This window comes from Salmo trutta, chromosome 29 (genome assembly GCF_901001165.1).
Source record: "Salmo trutta chromosome 29, fSalTru1.1, whole genome shotgun sequence".
Lineage (NCBI taxonomy): Eukaryota > Metazoa > Chordata > Actinopteri > Salmoniformes > Salmonidae > Salmo > Salmo trutta.
In genome coordinates this window covers 24,376,700-24,398,989 of record NC_042985.1, presented here as the reverse complement: position 1 = coordinate 24,398,989, position 22,290 = coordinate 24,376,700, and the positions used below count along the sequence as shown (strand labels likewise).

General features: G+C 42.9%; 1 protein-coding gene across 4 annotated transcripts; it reads left to right on the top strand.

Annotated features, from left to right (window-relative positions):
- Positions 1–616: 616 nt before the first annotated feature.
- On the top strand, positions 617–21,558 carry def8 (differentially expressed in FDCP 8 homolog). 4 transcript variants are annotated; one of them, XM_029721338.1, is made up of 13 exons: positions 1,694–1,791; positions 3,642–3,767; positions 3,928–4,524; positions 5,797–5,894; positions 6,117–6,266; positions 11,932–12,073; positions 12,404–12,568; positions 13,199–13,326; positions 13,726–13,839; positions 14,488–14,568; positions 19,568–19,708; positions 19,855–19,964; positions 20,257–21,558. In XM_029721338.1, exons 3-13 carry the CDS (start codon positions 4,500–4,502, stop codon positions 20,348–20,350), a joined length of 1,248 nt encoding a protein of 415 aa, XP_029577198.1. In that variant the 5' UTR covers positions 1,694–1,791; positions 3,642–3,767; positions 3,928–4,499; the 3' UTR covers positions 20,351–21,558. The 4 variants fall into 4 exon arrangements, with proteins under 4 accessions (XP_029577194.1, XP_029577195.1, XP_029577198.1 ...); XM_029721334.1 differs by lacking the exons at positions 1,694–1,791; positions 3,928–4,524 and adding an exon at positions 617–836; XM_029721335.1 differs by lacking the exon at positions 3,928–4,524 and having other exon boundaries at positions 1,688–1,791.
- Positions 21,559–22,290: the final 732 nt, after the last annotated feature.

Below are 22,290 nucleotides of genomic sequence, written 5' to 3'. Positions count from 1 at the left end.
CTTTATTGAACGAGTCACTGGTGCTTCCTGCATTAGATAATCCAGCAGCAATTGGGAGACTTCAGTACAATAGTTGCAATAATTAGATTAGATAGATAGATAGATAGATAGATAGATAGATCTTCCTCAATGGTACTATTTGTTCTCTCCTGCCAAAGGAAACGAGGAGGAAGGATGATAATAGAGGGGCACAGTAAAGAAGCTATACCCAGACAACACTGCCAAAAATGGTAGAGAAAAAGTATTTGACACTGCTAGCAAAGTAAAGGCCATATCTAGTTCTGTTAACACATTATAGAGGAGAGATGAGAAGAGCTACTTGAGAGGTGGCTCTATAATGACCCCAACACAAAAGCAAGATTCCTCTTTTCCTTTCTTGCTCTGGCATTCAAGAGTTGACGATTGGATTTAAACAAGCAGACAATGAACAAAAAAACACTGTCCCTAAGCAATCTTCACCAAATGCTACTCAGATTTTGTGTAGCTTTTTTTTTTGAGGCGTTGAGACAAAGCTAGTGATTCAAGAAACAAAATGCCACGTTATCCAGGTTGATTTATGAATGTTGTATCATGTACGCATGCATCAAGTGCATACCAATATTGCCTGCAAAACACCAGTCATGGTTGTTGTTACATAAATTTCCCGCGAGGTATCGCTGCAAAGAAGTATTCCTGCGCTGACAGAAAAACATTGGAATCATTCTGTGATGGTGATGACAGAGAACCCAAGAAGGATACAGGATATATTTGCGAAGAAAACTGAATGCACAGCGTTCAACGTGTCCAACATCAACCTTTTACGGATGAAATATTGTTGTTTGAAGGTCGACAATGGGGTAAGTAAACTGTCTAGGGAATGTTAGCTAGCAATTAAGCTAGCTAAGCTAACGACTGTTTTGCTAGCAAGCTGGCTATTAATATTTACAGTGATTTTAGTTTTCATAGCTAACATTGTTGATAACATTGCCGTTTATAGTTGCTGGCTACCTGGCTCATGCAAGTCTTCCAATGTTTTAAAACTCGGAACCTTCTTACGTGCTACCCTTTCGTTTTGTAGGCAACGTTAGCTAACTAGCTAGTTGAGATACTATTAAATTACTAGATAGAGGGCTGATGTCAGAAACCCTTGAAGTTCCAGAATGGAGTGATGTGGCAGCCATATTGGTCAGGGAGATATCCAAAACAGTCTAAATTGAATACATAGCAGTAGAGGCATACTCCGGATTTTAGTTATGCAGCAAAATAAAAGTATGGCATGTGATATCAAATTGTTTAATATAATTATTGTCAACCTAAAATATTGTAATGGAATTATACGGGTTGTATACCAATTTTCTGTATAAAGCAGGGTTGTGGACTCCAGTCACGTGACTTGGACTCGAGTCTGACTCAAATCACAAATTTGATGACTTGATAGAAAAGAAAAATGACTGGATTTGGAGCATCAGCACTCGACTTTGACCAGAGATGTATGAATTAAAATTATCTGGCCAGGTTTGTAATATTTTGTGGCACAGATTATACTGTGGATTGACTTCTACACGTAGCTAGAGACAGTAGCCGCAGCATCGCCCTTGCAAAAAACCTGCAACAGATTGGCTAGTGAAACGCACACTCGGCACTCTGATTGGACCAGCAAACTGTCAATCAACACAGGTCGGGTGAGCTAGCGAAGCGATTGATGATTTGCTGTACAACTATACGATCGAGTGCAGCGCAAAAGAGACGATTGCCATAATAAATAGATGAATATGCAGCTCCAAAAAAATGTGGTGATCAAGAATATTAACGGTTTACTTTGTAAACTCACCAGCAATGGGGCAACACTTATTATCATATGCCTACTGGTGTTTTGGTATGTAACTATTGCTAGAAATTGGTCATTTACTTATGAAGCTGGCATTTGGAATTTGTTGTTAAAATGAATTATTACTGTGGCGAAGACGCCCCATAGCCTCCTGCGCGGCTCTTTTCCTGTTGTTAAAATGTTTGCTGTTGCTTTCACGCGTTTAAATGCATAGGCCCTATGAGGTAAATCTATATTCCATCAAATACTACAATAATTGCTAAAGTTTCATCATTCTATCCCCATACAGTTTATTGCAACACGTAGACATTTATGTTTCTGGTTTGATAAACATACGATTGATACCATTTCATTTAGCCAACCATTTCTTACTCTGAGTTGGCGCGTTGTGTATAGTGCACATTAACGTTCATAAGATTCATGAAGTAGAAGTTCTGTGTATTTAATTCAATGTATGGTTTCCTTTGTTCATATTCCCTGGGTTTCCTTTGTTCATATTCCCTGGGTTATGTCGGAGTTCTGTGTGTCTGTGTCATGGTTGTTGTGTGTGAACAAATGATTGTTCCATGTATGCATGGGGTTGAAATATCATTAATAATCATTAAGTCTGATTAAGACGAATGTACCAATGGCTGTGGAAATAGCCTTTTACATTGTAGAACCAGTGTATTGGTTGTAATTGCCAATTGGGTAATTGTATGGTCTTGTGGGCCAAGCACTTATATTATGTAGGCCTACCTGTTTGAGCTCCTGTTAGATTCGGTTCCTCAGGGGGAGGTTGTACAGTCTTGCCCTCGACCTGTGTCCGTTCAGATAGGACAGGTTAAGCCTGATACAGGGGCTATTGCCTGTGTATATTTTGTATGATATGGCTTTCACCTTGGATTACCAAGACGGGTAAATAAGTCTACACTCTGAGCATGTTGACGTGTCTTCTGCTGATGTCATGCCTTTATGACTGCTACAAGGTTCCTATTTTACTATTACATAGGCTAATCAAAATGTGTTGTAGACAAACTAAAGGAAAGGGCTGTCTGGTAGCCTCAATAGATAGACAAAGATTTATAGTTGGACAAGGCATTTGCGTGTATAGTTATTTTTTTACTTGAGACTTGACTTAAACTTGTGACTGGACTTGACTTGCTCTTAGAATGCACGACTTGGACTTGACTCGAGTCTTGACCCGTTCTACTTGGGACTCGACTTGAGGCTCATCTTGTGACTTGACACTTGCTTGTGACTCGAATAATAGTGACTTGGTCCACCTCTGATAAAATAGCTTCTAAAATGCATGTAAAATAATAAAATATAGTGTTTGAGGACATGTTTAGGCTTTAAGTCAAAGCAAAAACAGTGACAACCCTCTAAACTATTACTTTTAATGGGAGTCTTGCTTGTTTTCAGACAGTGCAGTCGCTCATCTGAGCTGATCCTGCAGCTCTGATGACTGTGCTAAGCTTATGTGTCTATGATAATGCATATTAGATGTGTCAATATCTGATCCCTACAAGATATAATAACATGGCATATCAACCATGCCTGAGTACCAATTCTCTGTACCCATATCCTCATGCTTATGGTAGCTCACTTTCGTCTATAAAACAGGGAAGATCAACACTCACAGGATCAAATTCCAAAGCAATAAATGGCAATACAGCCATATTGACTGGATAGAAAATAACCACTCCGTCCTTGAGGGAGTGTCAAGTTAGAGCGAGTTTGACCCCCCCCCCCTTTCTCTTGAGGCTTGACTTGGTGGGACGTAGCCAAGTCCATGTGTCTCTCGTCCTTCTGGTTCATGACTGTTTGCCCATGTGTTGTGTGTCTTCCACAGATGTAGCCGGTGAGATGGAATATCATGAGAGACCTGCTTCTTTTCGCCAAGCCCGCCTCAACCCCTTTGACCGGGGGGAGGAGGAGGAGGGCGGCCCCCCAGGGGGTAAAACCCCCTCTCGAGATGGTGAGTGTGACTGGCGGGTTGAATAGTAGCCTAGTTCATTGATGGGTCCCACTATACATGTGTAATGAATGTGAAATGAATTAACACCAGTGCTGAATGTGATTGCCATGTGATGAAAAGAGAATGCGGAGGCAGATTCTGTGTGTCTTACTCATCTCAGCAAAGGCCTGGAGAATGGATGAGCCGACAACCTGATGACACTGCAGCAGTCTCTTATTGAAGATGGAGTAGTGCAGTAGCCTGGTGGGAAGTCAGTTCATGTTGTCTGTGCAGCCAGTCTGCATCTGCAAGTTTAGAGCTGCAACCTGTACCAGAGCAAGCTTTGTCTGGAGAACTATAGTCTGCAAGAGATGGAACAATCTATACATTTTGAAATGATGTGACTGACTGTACAGCTAAACAACAGCATAGACTGAAAGAGGAAGGCTGCTGTCTTTTCCATATCTCTGTTGCTTAATATCTGATTTAGTACAACTCTTGCAACAGCACCCTAACCATTATGAGCTCATCAACAACACCGACTGACCCTGGATCTGTAGTTGTGGGCCAAAAGTAATGAGAGGAACTGAGACAGGAGCATTAGGTGGTACTGTGGTTCAGAATGATTCCTGTAATCATATGCCTACACTTAGCTCAGTTTACTAGAACACTGTCTAGGCTTCAGCTGCATCTGTCTGCCTCTCCAGCACTCTCTGGCAGCCAGCGACTCAGGATATCTTGTCTCTCGCTACCATGATGTCATCTGAGGTGTATGCAGGTACAAACAATATGCAGGCCTAGATAGTGAGATTAGCTTTGGGTTTACTTGATACAGGCTAACTTGAGACTACTACGTGCTGAATGTTGTTTGTTTGTAATGATATGTTTTGGCTTTAGGTCTATCTGATGAACTAGTCAGTTGTTAGACATCCAAAATGCTTCTTGCCGGGGGTAGACATCTGTTTGTGGTCCAGGCTAACTGCTGATGTAATAGCACATGTCATGTAGCATCTCTGTATTTTCATAATATATATATTTCTTTATGATGATCGGAGGGGAATCTTGTCCTTCGGGATCTTTAGGCCTAATTGATCTGTTTCTTACTGTGTTGAGCCATCTGTTACAGCCAAAAGTAAAAGCTTTGGGAATCAGCTTTTTATCAGGAAGTGTTCTTTGGAGATGTAGAAGCTTAGAGTTTCAAAGAGGCTAGCCCTCAGCCAATATCTGGTACCCTGGCACAAAACCACACAATATGGCTTAAAGCCTCTCTCTGGTTCCTCTAAGGCTTTAAATATTTGATCAGTTTACATGCCCCCAGGCCTACCAGCACTCCCTTTGATTTAAAGACTGGAGAGCTGAACTGTGTATGCTCTGGTGCTGAAGTTGGGAGCCGAGCTAAACCAAGGAGAACTTTCTTCATCAGATTGTCAGATTGCTTTGATCTGTGTGATTACTCTGATAATACAGCAACCCACATTAGAGTTGGTGTCAGAGAATAAAGCTTCTATCTGCCATGACTTGCCTTTGTACTATAATTCTAAGTTCTTTGTTGTCAAACCCTTTAATGAAGTAGCATAAACGTGTCCCAAATAATTTTACGAAGAAGAATAAGATTATTGCAAATCAGGGACGATAGCCTTTGTTAAATCCAATAGGTGAGGTGTAAATTGTGGGAGCGTAAGCTGATGTCTGGCCCACATCCATACCCACATCCGTACAGTGGGACTGTTAGGTTAGTCATATCTGCCTGTTAATCTTGAGGCTGTATAGCCTTAAATCTGTTACCTAGCAACCTTTAGCACTTCAAGTGCAGTAGTCCTTTCCTGTTTCCCTCTGGTTTTAAACTGTATAAAAACAGTATCTTGTGACTGCTTTATCCACTCAGAGGGTGAAACTCCTTTTAGACAAACGTGTGTTCTGTAAAAGGTTGTGTGTGTGTGTGTGTGTGTCTGTGTGTGTGTGGGTTTAAGTGGGCGTGCGTTAGCTTTACTGTGTGTGTGTGAGAGAGAGAGAACAATGCTACCAGTACTTCTTGTCTGTCTTTCCTCAGAGCTGAGACCTGAGCTCTTCTCCTCTAAGAGCAGAAAACAGAGTTTGGACCGAGCCATGGACCTGGGACTGGCAGAGGACCACTTCTCTCGACCTGTCGTAAGAACAATCCTTATACGGCCATTTTGGATGTTGGTGAACTACTAACTAGTCGGTGTGGTTGCATGAAAGTAATTCTTAGTGAAACCACAACTGTGATGGATACACTTGTCTGTCTATGTGCAGTTTAAATGGCAATCAGTATGTGCTAATGTGAGATTTGGTGTCCGTGTCTGCTCATGCATGGACTTTTGTGTGTTTTTACTGTATGTCTCCGTGCAGGGCTCATTTGTAGCGTCGGACATTGAGCAGCTGAAGATGGCCATAGAGGAGTGTAAGAGATTAATCCTGGAGCTGCCTGAGCATTCAGAGAGACAGAAGGACACTGTGGTCAAACTCATCCACCTACGGCTCAAACTACAGGAGCTCAAGGTAAGACCAGGGGAGAGGGGAGGCTGGAGGGAAGTATTGAACCACCCAGAGGCCATGAGTTAAGGGGGTAAGGAATTAGTCATATCTACGTAGAAGAGTCGACCAACTAAAAAAAAAACTGTTTTCAGAGCACTTACTTGTGAACATGAACTGTGTGTGCATGACAGCCATTCACAAATCATTCACTACCTCTGGAAATGTCAGTCCAATATTACTGTGTAACATAGTGCCTTCAGAAAGTAGTCACCCCTTGACTTTTTCCACATTTTGTTGTTTTACATCCTAAGTTTTAAGTGTATTAAATTGAGATTTTGTGTCACTGGCCTACACACAATAACCCATAATGTCAAAGTGGAATTATGTTTTTAGAAATGTTTACAAATTAAATAAAAATGAAAAGCTGAAATGTCTTGAGTCAATAAGTATTCAACCCCTTTGTTATAAGCCTAAATAAGTTCAGGAGTAAACATTTGCTTAACAAGTCACATAAGTGGCATGGACTCAATAATAGTGTTTAACATTATTTTTGAATGACCACCTCATCTCTGTACCCCACACTGACAATTAACTGTAAGGTCCCTCAGTCGAGCAATGAATTTCAAACACAGATTCAACCACAAAGACCAGCAAGGTTTTCCAATGCCTCGCAAAGAAGGGCACCTATTGGTAGTTGAGTAAAAAAGAAGAGCAGACATTGAAATATCTCTTTGAGCATGGTAAACTTATTAATTACACTTTGAATGGCGTATCAATAAACTCAGTCACTACAATGATACAGGTGTCCTTCTTAACTCTGTTGCCAGAGAGGAAGGAAATCACTCAGGGATTTCACCATGAGGCCAATGGTGACTTTAAAACAGTTAGAGTTTAAAGTCTGTGATAGGAGTAAACTGAAGATAGATCAACAACATTGTAGCTACTACAATACTAACCTAAATGACAGAGTGAAAAGAAGGGATGCCTGTACGGAAAAATACTATTCCAAAACATGCATCCTGTTTGCAATAAGTAAAACCGCAAGCTCTGGATATTTACACCTGGATCTTGCAGCTAGCTAGCTGCTATCCGAGTGACTATTGGCTAACGTTGGTCCCGGAGCTAACATCAATTATTCCGGAGCTAGCCAGCTGAAGAGTTCCATCAGCCACTCCTCGTCAACAATCACCTATCCGGACCCGTTTTACTGCCGATGCGGAGCCCCACCGAGCCTTCACGACTGGACTACCAACGTTATCTGCCCGAGGGAGTTATCCAACTGGCCCCTCCGTGACATAACCTGAACGCCCATCTGCAGCCAGCTAATCGTTAACTGTCTTATCGGCTGCTATCTGAATAGGTCTATCGGCCAATTTTCTTGGGCCACTATAACTGTAACTATTTTGCCAATTGGATTGGTCCCCTCTACCACACTGAACCCCACTAATCTACCGACGGAAACACATGAGGTGGCTAATAACAGACCATCTTCTGCCAACTTGCTACCCATGGCCCGGCTAGCTGTCTGAATCGTCGTGACTGCAACTGACCTCACTACTCACTGGACCCTTTTGATCACTTGGCTAAGCATGCCTCTCCTTAATGTCAATATGCCTTGTCCATTGCTGTTCTGGTTAGTGTTTATTGGCTTATTTCACTGTAGAGCCTCTGCTCATTATAGCTTATCCAACTTCTCAGTTCCACCACCCACACATGCGATGACATCACCTGGTTTCAATGATGTTTCTAGAGACAATATCTCTCTCATAATCACTCAGTGCCTAGGTTTACCTCCACTGTATTCACATCCTACCATACCTTTGTCTGTACATTATACCTTGAAGCTATTTTATCGCCCCCAGAAACCTGCTCCTTTTACTCTCTGTTCTGAACGTACTAGACGACCAGTTCTTATAGCCTTTAGCCGTACCCTTATCCTACTCCTCCTCTGTTCCTCTGGCGATATAGAGGTGAATCCAGGCCCTGCAGTGCCTAGCTCCACTCCTATTCCCCAGGCGCTCTCTTTTGATGACTTCTGTAACCGTAATAGCCTTGGTTTCATGCATGTTAACATTAGAAGCCTCCTCCCTAAGTTTGTTTTATTCACTGCTTTAGCACACTCTGCCAACCCGGATGTCCTAGCCGTGTCTGAATCCTGGCTTAGGAAGACCACCAAAAACTCTGAAATCTCCATCACTAACTACAACATTTTCAGGCAAGATAGAACGGCCAAAGGTGGCGGTGTTGCAATCTACTGCAGAGGGAGCCTGCAGAGTTCTGTCCTACTATCCAGGTCTGTACCAAACAATTTGAACTTCTGCTTTTAAAAATCCACCTCTCTAAAAACAAGTCTCTCACCGTTGCCGCCTGCTATAGACCACCCTCTGCCCCCAGCTGTGCTCTGGACACCATATGTGAACTGATTGCCCCCCCCATCTATCTTCAGAGTTCGTGCAGCTAGGTGACCTAAACTGGGACATGCTTAACACCCCAGCCATCCTACAATCTAAGCTTGATGCCCTCAATCTCACACAAATTATCAATGAACCTACCAGGTACCACCCCAAAGCCGTAAACACGGGCACCCTCATAGATATCATCCTAACCAACTTGCCCTCTAAATACACCTCTGCTGTTTTCAACCAAGATCTCAGCGATCACTGCGTCATTGCCTGCATCCGTAAATGGTCAGCGGTCAAACGACCTCCACTCATCACTGTCAAACGCTCCCTGAAACAATTCAGCGCGCAGGCCTTTCTAATTGACCTGGCCCGGGTATCCTGGAAGGATATTGACCTCATCCCGTCAGTAGAGGATGCCTGGTTATTTTTTTTAAATGCCTTCCTCACCATCTTAAATAAGCATGCTCCATTCAATAAATTTAGAACCAGGAACAGATATAGCCCTTCGTTCTCTCCAGACCTAACTGCCCTTAACCAACACAAAAACATCCTGTGGCGTTCTGCATTAGCATCGAATAGCGCCCGTGATATGCAACTTTTCAGGGAAGTTAGAAACCAATATACACAGGCAGTTAGAAAAGCCAAGGCTAGCTTTTTCAAGCAGAAATTTGCTTCCTGCAACACAAACTCAAAAAAGTTCTGGGACACTGTAAAGTCTTTGGAGAATAAGAGCACCTCCTCCCAGCTGCCCACTGCACTGAGGATAGGAAACTCTGTCACCACTGGTAAATCCACTATAATTGAGAATTTCAATAAGCATTTTTCTACGGCTGGCCATGCTTTCCACCTGGCTACCCCTACCCCGGTCAACAGCACTGCACCCCCCACAGCAACTCGCCCAAGCCTTCCCCATTTCTCCTTCTCCCAAATCCAGTCAGCTGATGTTCTGAAAGAGCTGCAAAATCTGGACCCCTACAAATCAGCCGGGCTAGACAATCTGGACCCTTTCTAAAATTATCTGCCGAAATTGTTGCAACCCTATTACTAGCCTGTTCAACCTCTCTTTCGTGTCTTCTGAGATTCCCAAAGATTGGAAAGCAGCTGCGGTCATCCCCCTCTTCAAAGGACGGGACACTCTTGACCCAAACTGCTACAGACCTATATCTATCCTACCCTGCCTCTCTAAAGTCTTCGAAAGCCAAGTCAACAGATTACCGACCATTTCGAATCGCACCGCACCTTCTCCACTATGCAATATGGTTTCAGAGCTGGTCATGGGTGCACCTCAGCCACGCTCAAGGTCCTAAACGATATCTTAACCGCCATCGATAAGAAACAATACTGTGCTGCCGTATTCATTGACCTGGCCAAAGCTTTCGACTCTGTCAATCACCACATCCTCATCGGCAGACTCAATAGCCTTGGTTTCTCAAATGATTGCCTCGCCTGGTTCACCAACTACTACTCTGATAGAGTTCAATGTGTCAAATCAGATGGCCTGTTATCTGGGCCTCTGGCAGTCTCTATGGGGGTGCCACAGGGTTCAATTCTTGGGCTGACTCTTTTCTCTGTATACATCAATGATGTTGCTCTTGCTGCTGGTGAGTCTCTGATCCACCCCTACGCAGATGACACCATTCTGTATACTTCTGGCCCTTCTTTGGACACTGTTAACTACCCCCCAGACGAGCTTCAATGCCATACAACTCTCCTTCCGTGGCCTCCAACTGCTCTTAAATACAAGCAAAACTAAATGCATGCTCTTCAACCGATCGCTGCCTGCACCTGCCCGCCCGTCCAGCATCACTACTCTGGACGGTTCTGACCTAGAATATGTGGACGGTTCTGACCTAGAATATGTGGACAACTACAAATACCTAGGTGTCTGGTTAGACTGTAAACTCTCCTTCCAGACTCACATGAAACATCTCCAATCGAAAGTTAAATCTAGAATTGGCTTCCTTTTTCTCAACAAAGCATCCTTCACTCATGCTGCTAAACATACCCTCGTAAAACTGACCATCCTACCGATTCTCGACTTCAGGCGATGTCATTTACAAAATAGCCTCCCAATACCCTACTCAATAAATTGGATGCAGTCTATCACAGTGCCATCCGTTTTGTCACCAAAGCCCAATATACTACCCACCACTGCGACTTGTATGCTCTCGTTGGCTGGCCCTCGCTTCATACTCGTTGCCAAACCCACTGGCTCTAGGTCATCTACAAGACCCTGCTAGGTAAAGGTCCCCTTATCTCAGCTCGCTGGTCACCATAGTAGCACCCACCTGTAGCATGCACTCCAGCAGGTATATCTCTCTGGTCACCCCCAAAGCAAATTCCTCCTTCGGCCGCCTCTCCTTCCAGTTCTCTGCTGCCAATGACTGGAACGAACTACAAAAATCTCTAAAACTGGAAACACTTATCTCCCTCACTAGCTTTAAGCACCAGCTGTCAGAGCAGCTCACAGATCACTGCACCTGTACATAGCCCATCTATAATTTAGCCCAAACAACTCCCTCTTCCCCTACTGTATTTATTTATTTATTTTGCTCCTTTGCACCTCATTATTTATATTTCTACTTTGCACTTTCTTCCACTGCAAATCTTCCATTCCAGGGTTTTACTTGCTATCTTGTATTTACCTTGCCACCATGGCCTTTTTTGACTTTACCACCCTTATCTCACCTCATTTGCTCATTTTGTATATAGACTTCTTTTTCTACTATATTATTGACTGTATGTTTGTTTTACTCCATGTGTAACTCTGTGTTGTTGTATGTGTCAAACTGCTTGCTTTATCTTGGCCAGGTCGCAATTGTAAATGACAACTTGTTCTCAACTTGCCTACCTGGTTAAATAAAGGTGAAAGAAAATAAGATGACTGAGAGGGAAAAAAATCAATTTAATTCATTTCTAATTCAGGCTGTAACCACAAAATGTGGAATAAGTCTAGGGGTATGAACACTTTCTGAAGGCAATGCACGTCTTGTTTGGGTCTTCGTGTCCATGTTTCCTCATTTTATGTCAGTCTCTCGCTGTGGTTGTCACATTTTAGCTTACAAAAAAACGTGAAATCACCCCTTATAGCTCATGCAGTGTCTGGATTATGCTGATATTGCCTGGTTGTTTTGGTGTCATTCACACACTGTGAGAATGAGTGGGTTGAAAGTGCTGCAGTGAACTCGTCCAGTTGATTAATAACGGAGACTGTAGTGTAGGTCTCTGACACAATGCTGTGCTCTTGTGCTGCGTTCTGATTGACTCTGCTCCTTGTCACTCAACAGGACCCTGAAGAGGATGAGCCAAACCTGAGGGTGCTATTGGAGCATCGTTTCTCCAAGGAGAAGAGCAAGAGTGTGAAACAGACATGTGACAAGTGCAGCACTATCATCTGGGGCCTCATCCAGACCTGGTACACCTGCACAGGTAGGAGTGCATTAAGCCAAAATGTTCTCAGTGGTAAAACCTCATGGACACTGAACGGTAACAGCTGTATGGCTGAACTTGGGTAAACATATGAAAGAGACCATTGCTAAGCAACCAAAACTGAATAGCGTTCAGTTGCTAGGCAACACTGCCCTCCTGAGACCTTCTATTGGTCGACGTTGGCCCTGGTGAATTAATTGAGTTGGAGAGAGAAATTGAATTGGTGTACCGTATGGCCAACTTTCTCTCCAGAATCTTAAGTCACATATTGAATTTTAAAACGGTAGTTAGCTGTGTACTAATATCTCTGTCCCCCTGTCCCTCTCGCAGGTTGTTACTACCGTTGCCATAGCAAGTGCTTGAACCTCATCAACAAACCCTGCGTGAGGTCAAAGGTCAGCCACCAGTCAGAGTACGAGCTCAGCATCTGCCCAGAGATCGGGCTGGACCGGCAGGACTACCGCTGTGCCGAGTGCCGCACGCCTGTGTCATTAAGTGAGTGTTCAGCCTTTATGAGACCGACTTGATAGCCAATTAGCAGTCAGCACAAATTGAAATATATGAGCATGATGTCTATGGACCCTTGTTGTATTAACACAATCACAGTTATAAAATCAATGCCTAACCTCTGGGTCAATGGGCTGTGTGGACATTCTTCTCCTCTCACAGACTGTGACTAAACCTACTGTACTGTACAAGGAAAACCTGGAGCCCAATAAGTATTAGTGTTCCTCTGGGGATCTAAAGACATTTAGCTAGAGCACTTAGTCATTCTGATCCACTCTCTATGCTAATAGAACAGATGGTGCTTAACTCAGTCTGCTAATCTAATGCACTCACATCGAGCTTGGACAGTTAAATCAGCTTTGATAGTGTAATGTGATCATTAAAAGTTACAGCAATAGTTACTTGCCAGGATTCTCCTCCCTGGGATCTGTTGAATGTAAATCAAAAGCTATGCTGAGTTCTAGTATCTCATTAAGAGTTTAATTATGTTGTGGTTAGGAAAATATTTGTTCTGTAATGTGTCAGTGAGTGTTGTGTGACAGTGTTAGTTGCATGATCAGTGAGTTGTCTCTGAGACAGTTATGTCAGTGAGACCCATGCTGCACTGTTGTCCTGTAGGGGGCGTGCCCAGCGAGGCCAGGCAGTGTGACTACACGGGCCAGTACTACTGCAGCACCTGCCACTGGAATGACACCGCTGTCATCCCTGCACGCGTCATCCACAACTGGGAGTTTGAGCCACGCAAGGTACCAAAGAGAGATGCTAATAGCACACTGTTTTTCCTTTATCAATATAGATATTTTACACAACCAGGAACTTCAACAAACTCTACATTATATTACATGATGTTTACACAACCAGGAACTTCAACAAAGTCTACCTTATATTACATGATGAGCAGCTGGTAAGAGAATGCACTGCTGTTTCCTTTGGTGACCGTGTAATGGATAAACATCACTGAAGAAGCAGGCCTGAAGCCAGGAATAATAATGATCCTATGATGTTGAGAGCATAGAACCCTATCACAGTGTATCACATGGAGACAGAACACATTAAAAAACTGTTGTGTTTTCTTAGCGTCTGTGTTTGACTATTTGCATTCTGTGCAGTTCTATCTATAAGTGTGTCCCGTGCTCTCTGGTCAGGTATGTCGTTCCTCCATGCGTTACCTGGCCCTGATGATACCTCGGCCTGTACTGAAACTGAGGGAGGTCAACCCACTGCTCTTCAACTTTGTGGAGGAACTAGTGGAGATCAGGGTAGGTGACATATGAGCAACAGGGACTCTGCATGAATAGTATGTACTGAATGTTTGTGACATAAATTCATTAAAATGTGGTTTTGTCTTGCACTCCATTTCCACTCCATATAAACTGGGATTGCTACTGTGTGGCTCAGTTGGTAGAGCATGGTGTTTGCAACGCCAGGGTTGTGGGTTCAATTCCCACGGGGGACCAGTACTGTATGAAATGTATGCACTCACTACTGTAAGTCGCTCTGGATAAGAGCGTCTGCTAAATGACTAAAATGTAAAATGTCTATAGGACTTGTTTTGGGAGCTCTTCCTTGTCTGTACTATCACACAGTAGACCAGGCTTTTGTTTTCAGGAGATTCTCACCAGTCAGCAGTTCTATTTGTGCCAGTGTGTTTTGTGGTGAGGGATTAGAATACTGAGGCAGACAGACAGCTGTTTCTGTCATTGGGGAGATTGTCGGGCCAGAGAAGAAAGACACTTGTTTATGGTATATAAAAGAACTAGCTTCATCAGATAGTTCCATGAAATTAGAAATATGGGGTGGGGGGCACATTCAAAAGCGATTTCCCATAGAACATGTTGTGTCTGACATTGTCCCGTGGAAACAGGGTGTGACTGATGGCTTGTGTGTGAATGTGTTCCTCCCTGCAGAAGCTCCGTCAGGACATCCTACTGATGAAGCCCTACTTCATCACCTGTAAGGAGGCCTTGGAGGCACGGCTGCTACTGCAGGTCAGCAACATCCCCGCAATATCAACACATCATCACATCACCCCGACATCCTCCCAGCACCCCCACGACATCTTCACCACAGCCATAGCATCATATAAATATCACATTCCAATCTCTGTATAAAGGACATTGCATTTGCATCCAGTGCCTTGCGTAAGGGTCATGCAGCAGTATTGTTAAACAACCCAGAGGAACCTATTTTTGCTGAGGTCATGGCTGATGTCATGGCTGAGTATGTGCTGCAACAGCGCCACTCTCTGGCCTTTTATTAATAACATACTGATATAAGAATCATATCAAGTTTAAATTGTGACATGCTTCGTAATCAACCGATGTAGACTAAGTAAAATGCATACTTACGGACCCTTCCCAACAATGCAGAATACAATAAAGAAAAAATATATATACTACCGTTCAAAAGTTCATTCAACGGGTTTTTCTTTATTTTTACAATGTTCTACATTGTAGAATAATAGTGAAGACATCAACACTATGAAATAACACATGTGGAATCATGTAGTAATCAAAAAAGTGTTAAACAAATCAAAATATATTTGAGATTCTTCAAATGGCCACCCTTTGCCTTGATGACAGCGTTGCACACGCTTGGCATTCTCTCAACCAGCTTAATCTGGAATGCTATTCCAACAGTCTTGAAGGAGTTCCCACATATGTTGAGCACTTGTTGGTTGCTTTTCCTTCACTCTGCGGTTCGACACATCCCAAACCAGCTCAATTTGTTTGATGTCGGGTGATTGTGGAGGCCAGGTCATCTGATGCAGCACTCCATCACTCTAAGTATTGTTAAAATAGCCCTTACACAGCCAGGAGGTGTGTTGCGTCAATGTCCTGTTGAAAAACAAATGATAGTCCCACTAAGCCACGTTTCGCTGCAGAATGCTGTGGTAGCCATGCTGGTTAAGTGTGCCTTGAATTCTAAATAAGTCACAGACCGTGTCACCAGAAAAGCACCTCCTCCTCCATGCTTTACGGTGGGAAATACACATGCGGAGATCATCCGTTCACCCACACCCGGCTGGGACCAAAAATCTCAAATTTGGACTCCAGACCCAAGCAAGTCTCTTCTTCTTATTGGTGTCCTTTAGTAGTGGTTTCTTTGTAGCAATTCGACCGTGAAGGCCTTATTCACACAGTCTCCTCTTAACAGTTGATGTTGAGATGTGTCTGTTACTTGAACTCTGTGAAGCATTTATTTGGGCTGCAATTCCTGAGGCTGATAACTCTAATGAACTTATCCTCTGCAGCAGAGGGAACTCTGGGTCTTCCTTTCCTGTGGCGGTCCTCATGAGAGCCAGTTTCATCATAGCGCTTGATGGTTTTTGCGACTGCACTTGAAGAAACTTTAAAAGTTCTTGAAATGTTCCGTATTGACTGACTTTCATGTCTTAAAGTAATGATGAACTGTCATTTCTCTTTGCTTATTTGACCTGTTCTTCCCATAATATGGACTTGGTCTTTTACCAAATAGGGCTATCTTCTGTATAGCCCCCCTACCTTGTCACAACACAACTGATTGGCTCAAACGCATTAAGAAGGAAAGAAATTCCATAAATGAACTTTTAACAAGGCGCACACCTGTTAATTGAAATGTATTCCAGGTGACTACCTCATGAAGCTGGTTGAGAGAATGCCTAGAGTGTGCAAAGCCGTCAAGGCAAAGGGTGGCTATTTGAAGAATCTCAAATATAAAATATATTTCATATGATTCCATATGTGTTATTTCATAGTATTGATGTATTCACTATTATCTACAATGTAGAAAATAGTAAAAATAAAAACCCTTGAATAAGTTAGTGTGTCCAAACCTTTGACCGGTACTGTACGTTTAATAATAGAAAAAAACGAACACAAGGAATAAATACACAATGATAGCTTGGCTGTAAATACTGAACACAAACATAAACGCAACATGTAAAGTGTTGGTCCCATGTTTCATGAGCTGAAATAAAAGATCCATATGCACAAAAAGCGTATTTCTCTCAAATGCTGTGCATGAATGTGTTAGTGAGTATTTCTCTTTTGCCAAGTTAATCCATCCACCTGACCGGTGTGACATATCAAGAAGTTGATTAAAAAGCATGAATATTACACAGGTGCACCTTGTGCTGGGGGGTAATAAAAGGCCACTCTAAATGGGCAGTTTTGTTACACAACACAATGCCAGAGATGTCTCAAGTTTTGAGGGAGTGTGCAATTGGCATGCTGACAGCAGGAATGTCACCCCAGAGCTGTTGCCAGAGAATATAATGTTAATTTCTCTACCATAAGTCGTTGTTTTAGAGAATTTGGCAGTATGTCCAACTGGCCTCACAACCGCAGACCACATGTAACTATGCCAGCCCAGGACCTCCACGATCATCTGCGATCAGCCACCCGGACAACTGATGAAACTGTGGGTTTGCACAACCAAAGAATTTCTGCACAAACTCTCAAACCATCTCAGGGAAGCTCATCTGCATGCTCGACGTCCTCACCAGGGTCTTGACCTGATTGCAGTTTGGCGTCGTAACCGACTTCGATTGCCACTGGCACACTGGAGAAGTGTGCTCTTCACAGATGAATCCCGGTTTCAACTGTACCGGGCAGATGGCAGACAGTGTGTATGGTGTCGATTGGGTGAGTGGTTTGCAGGTGGCGGTGGGGTTATGGTTTGGGAAGGCATAAGCTACGGACAACGAGCACAATTGCATTTTATCTATGGCAGTTTGAATGCACCGAGATACCATGACGAGAGCCTGAGGTCCATTGTCGTGCCATTCATCCACTGCCATCATCTCATGGTTCAGCATAATGCAGGGATCTGTACACAATTCCTGGAGGCTGAAAATGTTCCAGTCCATGGCCTGCATACTCACCAGACATGTCACCCGTTGAGCATGTTTGGGATGCTCTGGATCGACGTGTACAACAGCATTTTCCTAGATCCCGTCAATATCCAGCGTTTTTCGCACAGCCATTGACAGATTTCCTTATGAACTGTAACTCAGTAAAACATTTGAAATTGTTGAATTTTGGGTTTTATTTTTGTTCAGTGTACATGAATCCACAGTACTGAGTCGACGTTCAAGGGTACGGGGAAATGGAAGTAGATATGTACAGTTGAAGTCGGAAGTTTTCATACACATTAGCCAAATACATTTACACTCAGTTTTTTCACAATGCCTGACATTTAGTCCTAGTAAAAATTCCATGTCTTAGGTCAGTTAGGATCACCACTTTATTTTAAGAATGTGAAATGTCAGGATAATAGTAGAGAGTGATTTATTTCAGCTTTTATTTATTTCACCACATTCCCAGTGGGTCAGAAGTTGACATACACTCAATTAGTATTTGGTAGCATTGCCTTAAAATTGTTTAACTTGGGTCAAACGTTTCGGGTAGCCTTACACAAGCTTCCCACAATAAGTTGGGTGAATTTTGGTCCATTCCTCCTGACTGAGCTGGTGTAACTGAGTCAGGTTTGTTGGCCTCCTTGCTCGCACATGTCTTTTCAGTTCTGCCTACATATTTTCTATGGGATTGAGGTCAGGGCTTTGTGATGGCCACTCCAATACCTTGACTTTGTTGTCCTTAAGCCATTTTGCCACAACTTTGGAAGTATGCTTGGCGTCATTGTCCATTTGGAAGACCCATTTGTGACCAAGCTTTAACTTCCTGACTGATATCGTGAGATGTTGCTTCAATATATCCACATAATTTTCCTACCTCATGATGCCATCTATTTTGTGAAGTGCACCAGTCTCTCCTGCAGCTAAGCACCCCACAACATGATGCTGCCACCCCTGTGCTTCACGGTTGGGATGGTGTTCTTCGGCTTGCAAGCCTCCCTCTTTTTCCTCCAAACATAACAATGGTCATTATGGTCAAACGATTCCATTTTTGTTTCATCAGACCAGAGGACATTTCTCCAAAAAGTGCAAATCAGTATGATCTTTGTCCCCATGTGCAGTTGCAAACCGTAGTCTGGCTATTTTATGGCGGTTTTGGCTTCTTCCTTGCTGAGCGGCCTTTCAGGTTATGTCGATATGGGACTTGTTTTACTGTGGATATAGATACTTTTGTACCTGTTTCCTCCAGCATCTTCACAAGGTCCTTTGCTGTTGTTCTGGGATTGATTTGCACTTTTCGCACCAAAGTACGTTCATCTTTAGGAGACAGAACGTGTCTCCTTCCTGAGCGGTATGACGGCTGCGTGGTCCCATTGTGTTTATACCTGCGTACTATTGTTTGTACAGATGAACGTGGTCCATTCAGGCGTTTGGAAATTGCTCCCAAGGATGAACCAGACTTGTGGAGGTCTACAATTATTTTTCTGAGGTCTTGGCTGATTTTTGATTTTTCCAATGATGTCAAGCAAAGAGGCACTGAGTTTGAAGGCAGGCCTTGAAATACATCCACAGGTACACCTCCATTTGGCTCAAATTATGTCAATTAGACTATCAGAAGCTTCTAAAGCATGACATCGTTTTCTGGAATTTTCCAAGCTGTTTAAAGGCACACTCAACTTAGTGTATGTAAACTTCTGACCCACTGGAATTGTGATGCAGTGAATTATTTCACTTATTTGTCTGTAAACAATTGTTGGAAAAATGATTTGTGTCATGCACAAAGTAGATGTCTGAACTGACTTGCCAAAACTCTAGTTTGCTAACAAGAAATTTGTGGAGTGGTTGGAAAAACAAGTTTTAATGACTACAACCTAAGTGTATGTAAACTTCTGTGTGTATGTATGTCTGCTTAGTTGTGAGCAGTAATGGTATATGATACATACAGCACAAGAGGGGACTATTCTAATGCATATGAAAATATTGTCCCAAATAAGGGTTTGTTTTTACAGTGTAAGTTGCTCAAAGTTCAGACAATGCTTTTAGTTATTACATTCAGTAGGTTTAAAGTCAGTTAACCTAATTTAATGGATATGGAAATGTGTCAGTTCCCTCTATCGCTCTATACATTTTAATCTCCCTTCCTCTCTCAGCTCCATGATCGCCAGCACTTTGTGGAGAACAATGACATGTACTCGCTGCAGGATTTGATTGACATCTCCAGTGGCAGACTCGGCTGCTCTCTCACAGAGATCCACACTACCTTTGCCAAGCACATCAAACTGGACTGTGACGTGAGTTTTATACTGTACTTGTCTATCACAAAGGTGACGAAGAACAGGAATCATTCTGGGGAGAAAACCAATGGAGCAGGCAGATGTTCTACTGAGCTGTAGAGACCTGTGATACTGACCTGTGCCCTGTCCTTTGCCCTCTCCAGCGATGCCAAGCCAAAGGCTTTGTTTGTGAGCTGTGTAAGGAGGGAGACATCCTGTTCCCGTTTGACAGCCACACCTCAGTGTGCCACGACTGCTCTGCTGTCTTCCACAGGTCAGTCCCCTATCTGTAGACACCAGAGGAGGCTGATGGGAGGAGCTATAGGAAGATGAGCTCATTGATACTGTTCCATTCCATCCATTACAAACACATCATACATATGGAAACCACATGTTTGACTCGGTTGCATTTATTCCATTCCAGCCATTACATTGAGCCAGTCCTCCTATAGCTCCTTCCACCAGCCTCCACTGGCAGACACGTTTATCAGACATATGTAGTGTTTATGTATAATATCAGTGATTGGTTGACACTTACCTTTTTCCTGTGTGCTGTTTCTCTGTAGGGACTGTTTCTATGACAATTCTACAACTTGCCCGAAATGTGCCCGGATGACCGAACGCAAGCATGACGATCCGCCGGATCCGAAAGACAAGTAGCCCTGTCGATCTGAGCCTATCACTGTGACTGACAACCTGTGGGAATGGCCACTTTTTCTTATGTTGAGGACCATCGAGACATTTTTCTGACACAAACATGACTAGCATTCCCTCTTGCTCTCTCTCGCTGTTGTTTTGTGTGAATGTTTTTAAGTTACTTTGTTCCAGTTCAGTGGACTACGGAAGATGGTAGCAGGATACTAGAGTTTCATATGATCTGGTAATGAAGTGTGATACTCTGAGACTGGCTGCATTGTATAGCCACAGAAACATCCTGAGCACTAAACCAATGTTGTACAGTTTGTGTGTTACTGTGTGAGAGTACTGTATGGGCATCATGCTGCAGGCATGAACTGCAATGTGGGTCACAACTGTCTTTACCTCTTAACAATCAAATATCTTTAACTACCTTGAAGTAGGTGTTAAATTCCAAATTCATCTTAACAAATCAATTTAACAAAACTACAATTCACCTCCAGGCCTTAACTGACATCGATAACAAGAGCCAGGTATTTCTAATGAGGTTAGGTCGTAGCTCTTCAAGACTACCTCCCTATGGGCATGAGGTATTTCACCCCCCAGTTGTGAAACAATACGTTACGTGATGGACAATGACACTAAAATAGTTTTTTATTGTTTATTTGTTTTAACACCACAGAATGATCTGCCTGAAACACTTAACATACAAACTACATGTTCTCTTATGTCTTAGGGAACTTTAATGTAGTACCTTTTTTACAGTAGAATTATTGGGCAGTCATGTAACCAATGGCAAGAGGGTAAAGTGAAGGAGAGCTCATTATGATGTGCTGATTAACTATATCTTAAGTTGACACACTGTGTGCTGAAATATTTGGAATTCTAATTGAACAATGGGTGCATTTACCCATTGATCAAGTGATCTATTTACAGTATTTTTGTGGGGGGTTTTGCAGCCCGCCTCAAGGTATGGCACATTCTTTTCAGAGATGAGAAAGCTGATGAATGATACTTCTGGACACATGAGCATGTAAATGTTGATGTTGACAAATTATTTGTTTTAAAATAATGAGTATTTGGCTGTGTTATGTTTTTCTCTGCATAATGATCTTCATAACATGCAAGTGTAATGTTCCATGTGTTAGTGTAAATCCAGATATAAACATGAATTGTAAGATCATGTGAAGTTAAGCATGAATAATGTATTAATAAATTCTATGTTGTGAGGAGTGTTTTAGCTGAGGCTGTGGCAGCCTTTGCCAATGTAGCCCTCGGCTCCAGGGCTGTGGCAGAGGCTAATGCAAATGTTACTATGTACCGTGGCCATACTGAATGCTGTTTTGAACAGTGTACCAACAAACTGTATTTAAAAATGATTGAGAGGGATTGTTTATCTGATCATCGTGGAAAATGTGACCAGTGAATGAGGGGATTCAATTATCTGGCCCGGTGAGAGGAGTTTGTTTAGGTGTGCGTTCGTTTTGGAACCGGGCTGACTCCCGGGCGTGAGCCAGTTGCCCCCAACCTCAGTGGTTCAAAGCCCACGGCTCCAAAGAAAAGTGACATAGCCTAAGCTAGATCAAACACGTGGAGTAAAGAGTAGGATTCGGTATTTTCACATGCAGAAGTGATTTATTTTTATAAAAACGCTTTATCTGCCTTCCCATCCCAATGAAAACTAGTTAGAAAATTCGAACATATATTTTATGGACAGGATATGTAAATGTATGGACCTTGCTGCCTTGTTAGCAACCTTACAGATTACTGTAAGGTTTGAGAAGGGCGCTCCTTCATCGCTTTTGGTCGTCACGTCACGGGCCATTGACAGGTGCACCGCGGCTCAGGTTAATAGAACTCCCTCATTTTCATAAGCTTCACTTGTTATCGTTCCACGCATATTGACCAATCGCAAAGCAGCAGCCGGTCCCTCGAAGGACCCGATGAGGTCGTGGGTATGCACG

What these genes read in the sequence shown, in the direction of transcription:
- def8 (XM_029721334.1), top strand. Translation starts at nt 764, where the DNA reads ATGCACAGCGTTCAACGTGTCCAACATCAACCTTTTACGGATGAAATA. An exon ending in GTTTGAAGGTCGACAATGGG is followed by an intron (nt 837 to 3,641) that starts GTAAGTAAACTG and finishes TGTCTTCCACAG; the next exon opens with ATGTAGCCGGTGAGATGGAA. An exon ending in ACATCAAACTGGACTGTGAC is followed by an intron (nt 19,709 to 19,854) that starts GTGAGTTTTATA and finishes TGCCCTCTCCAG; the next exon opens with CGATGCCAAGCCAAAGGCTT.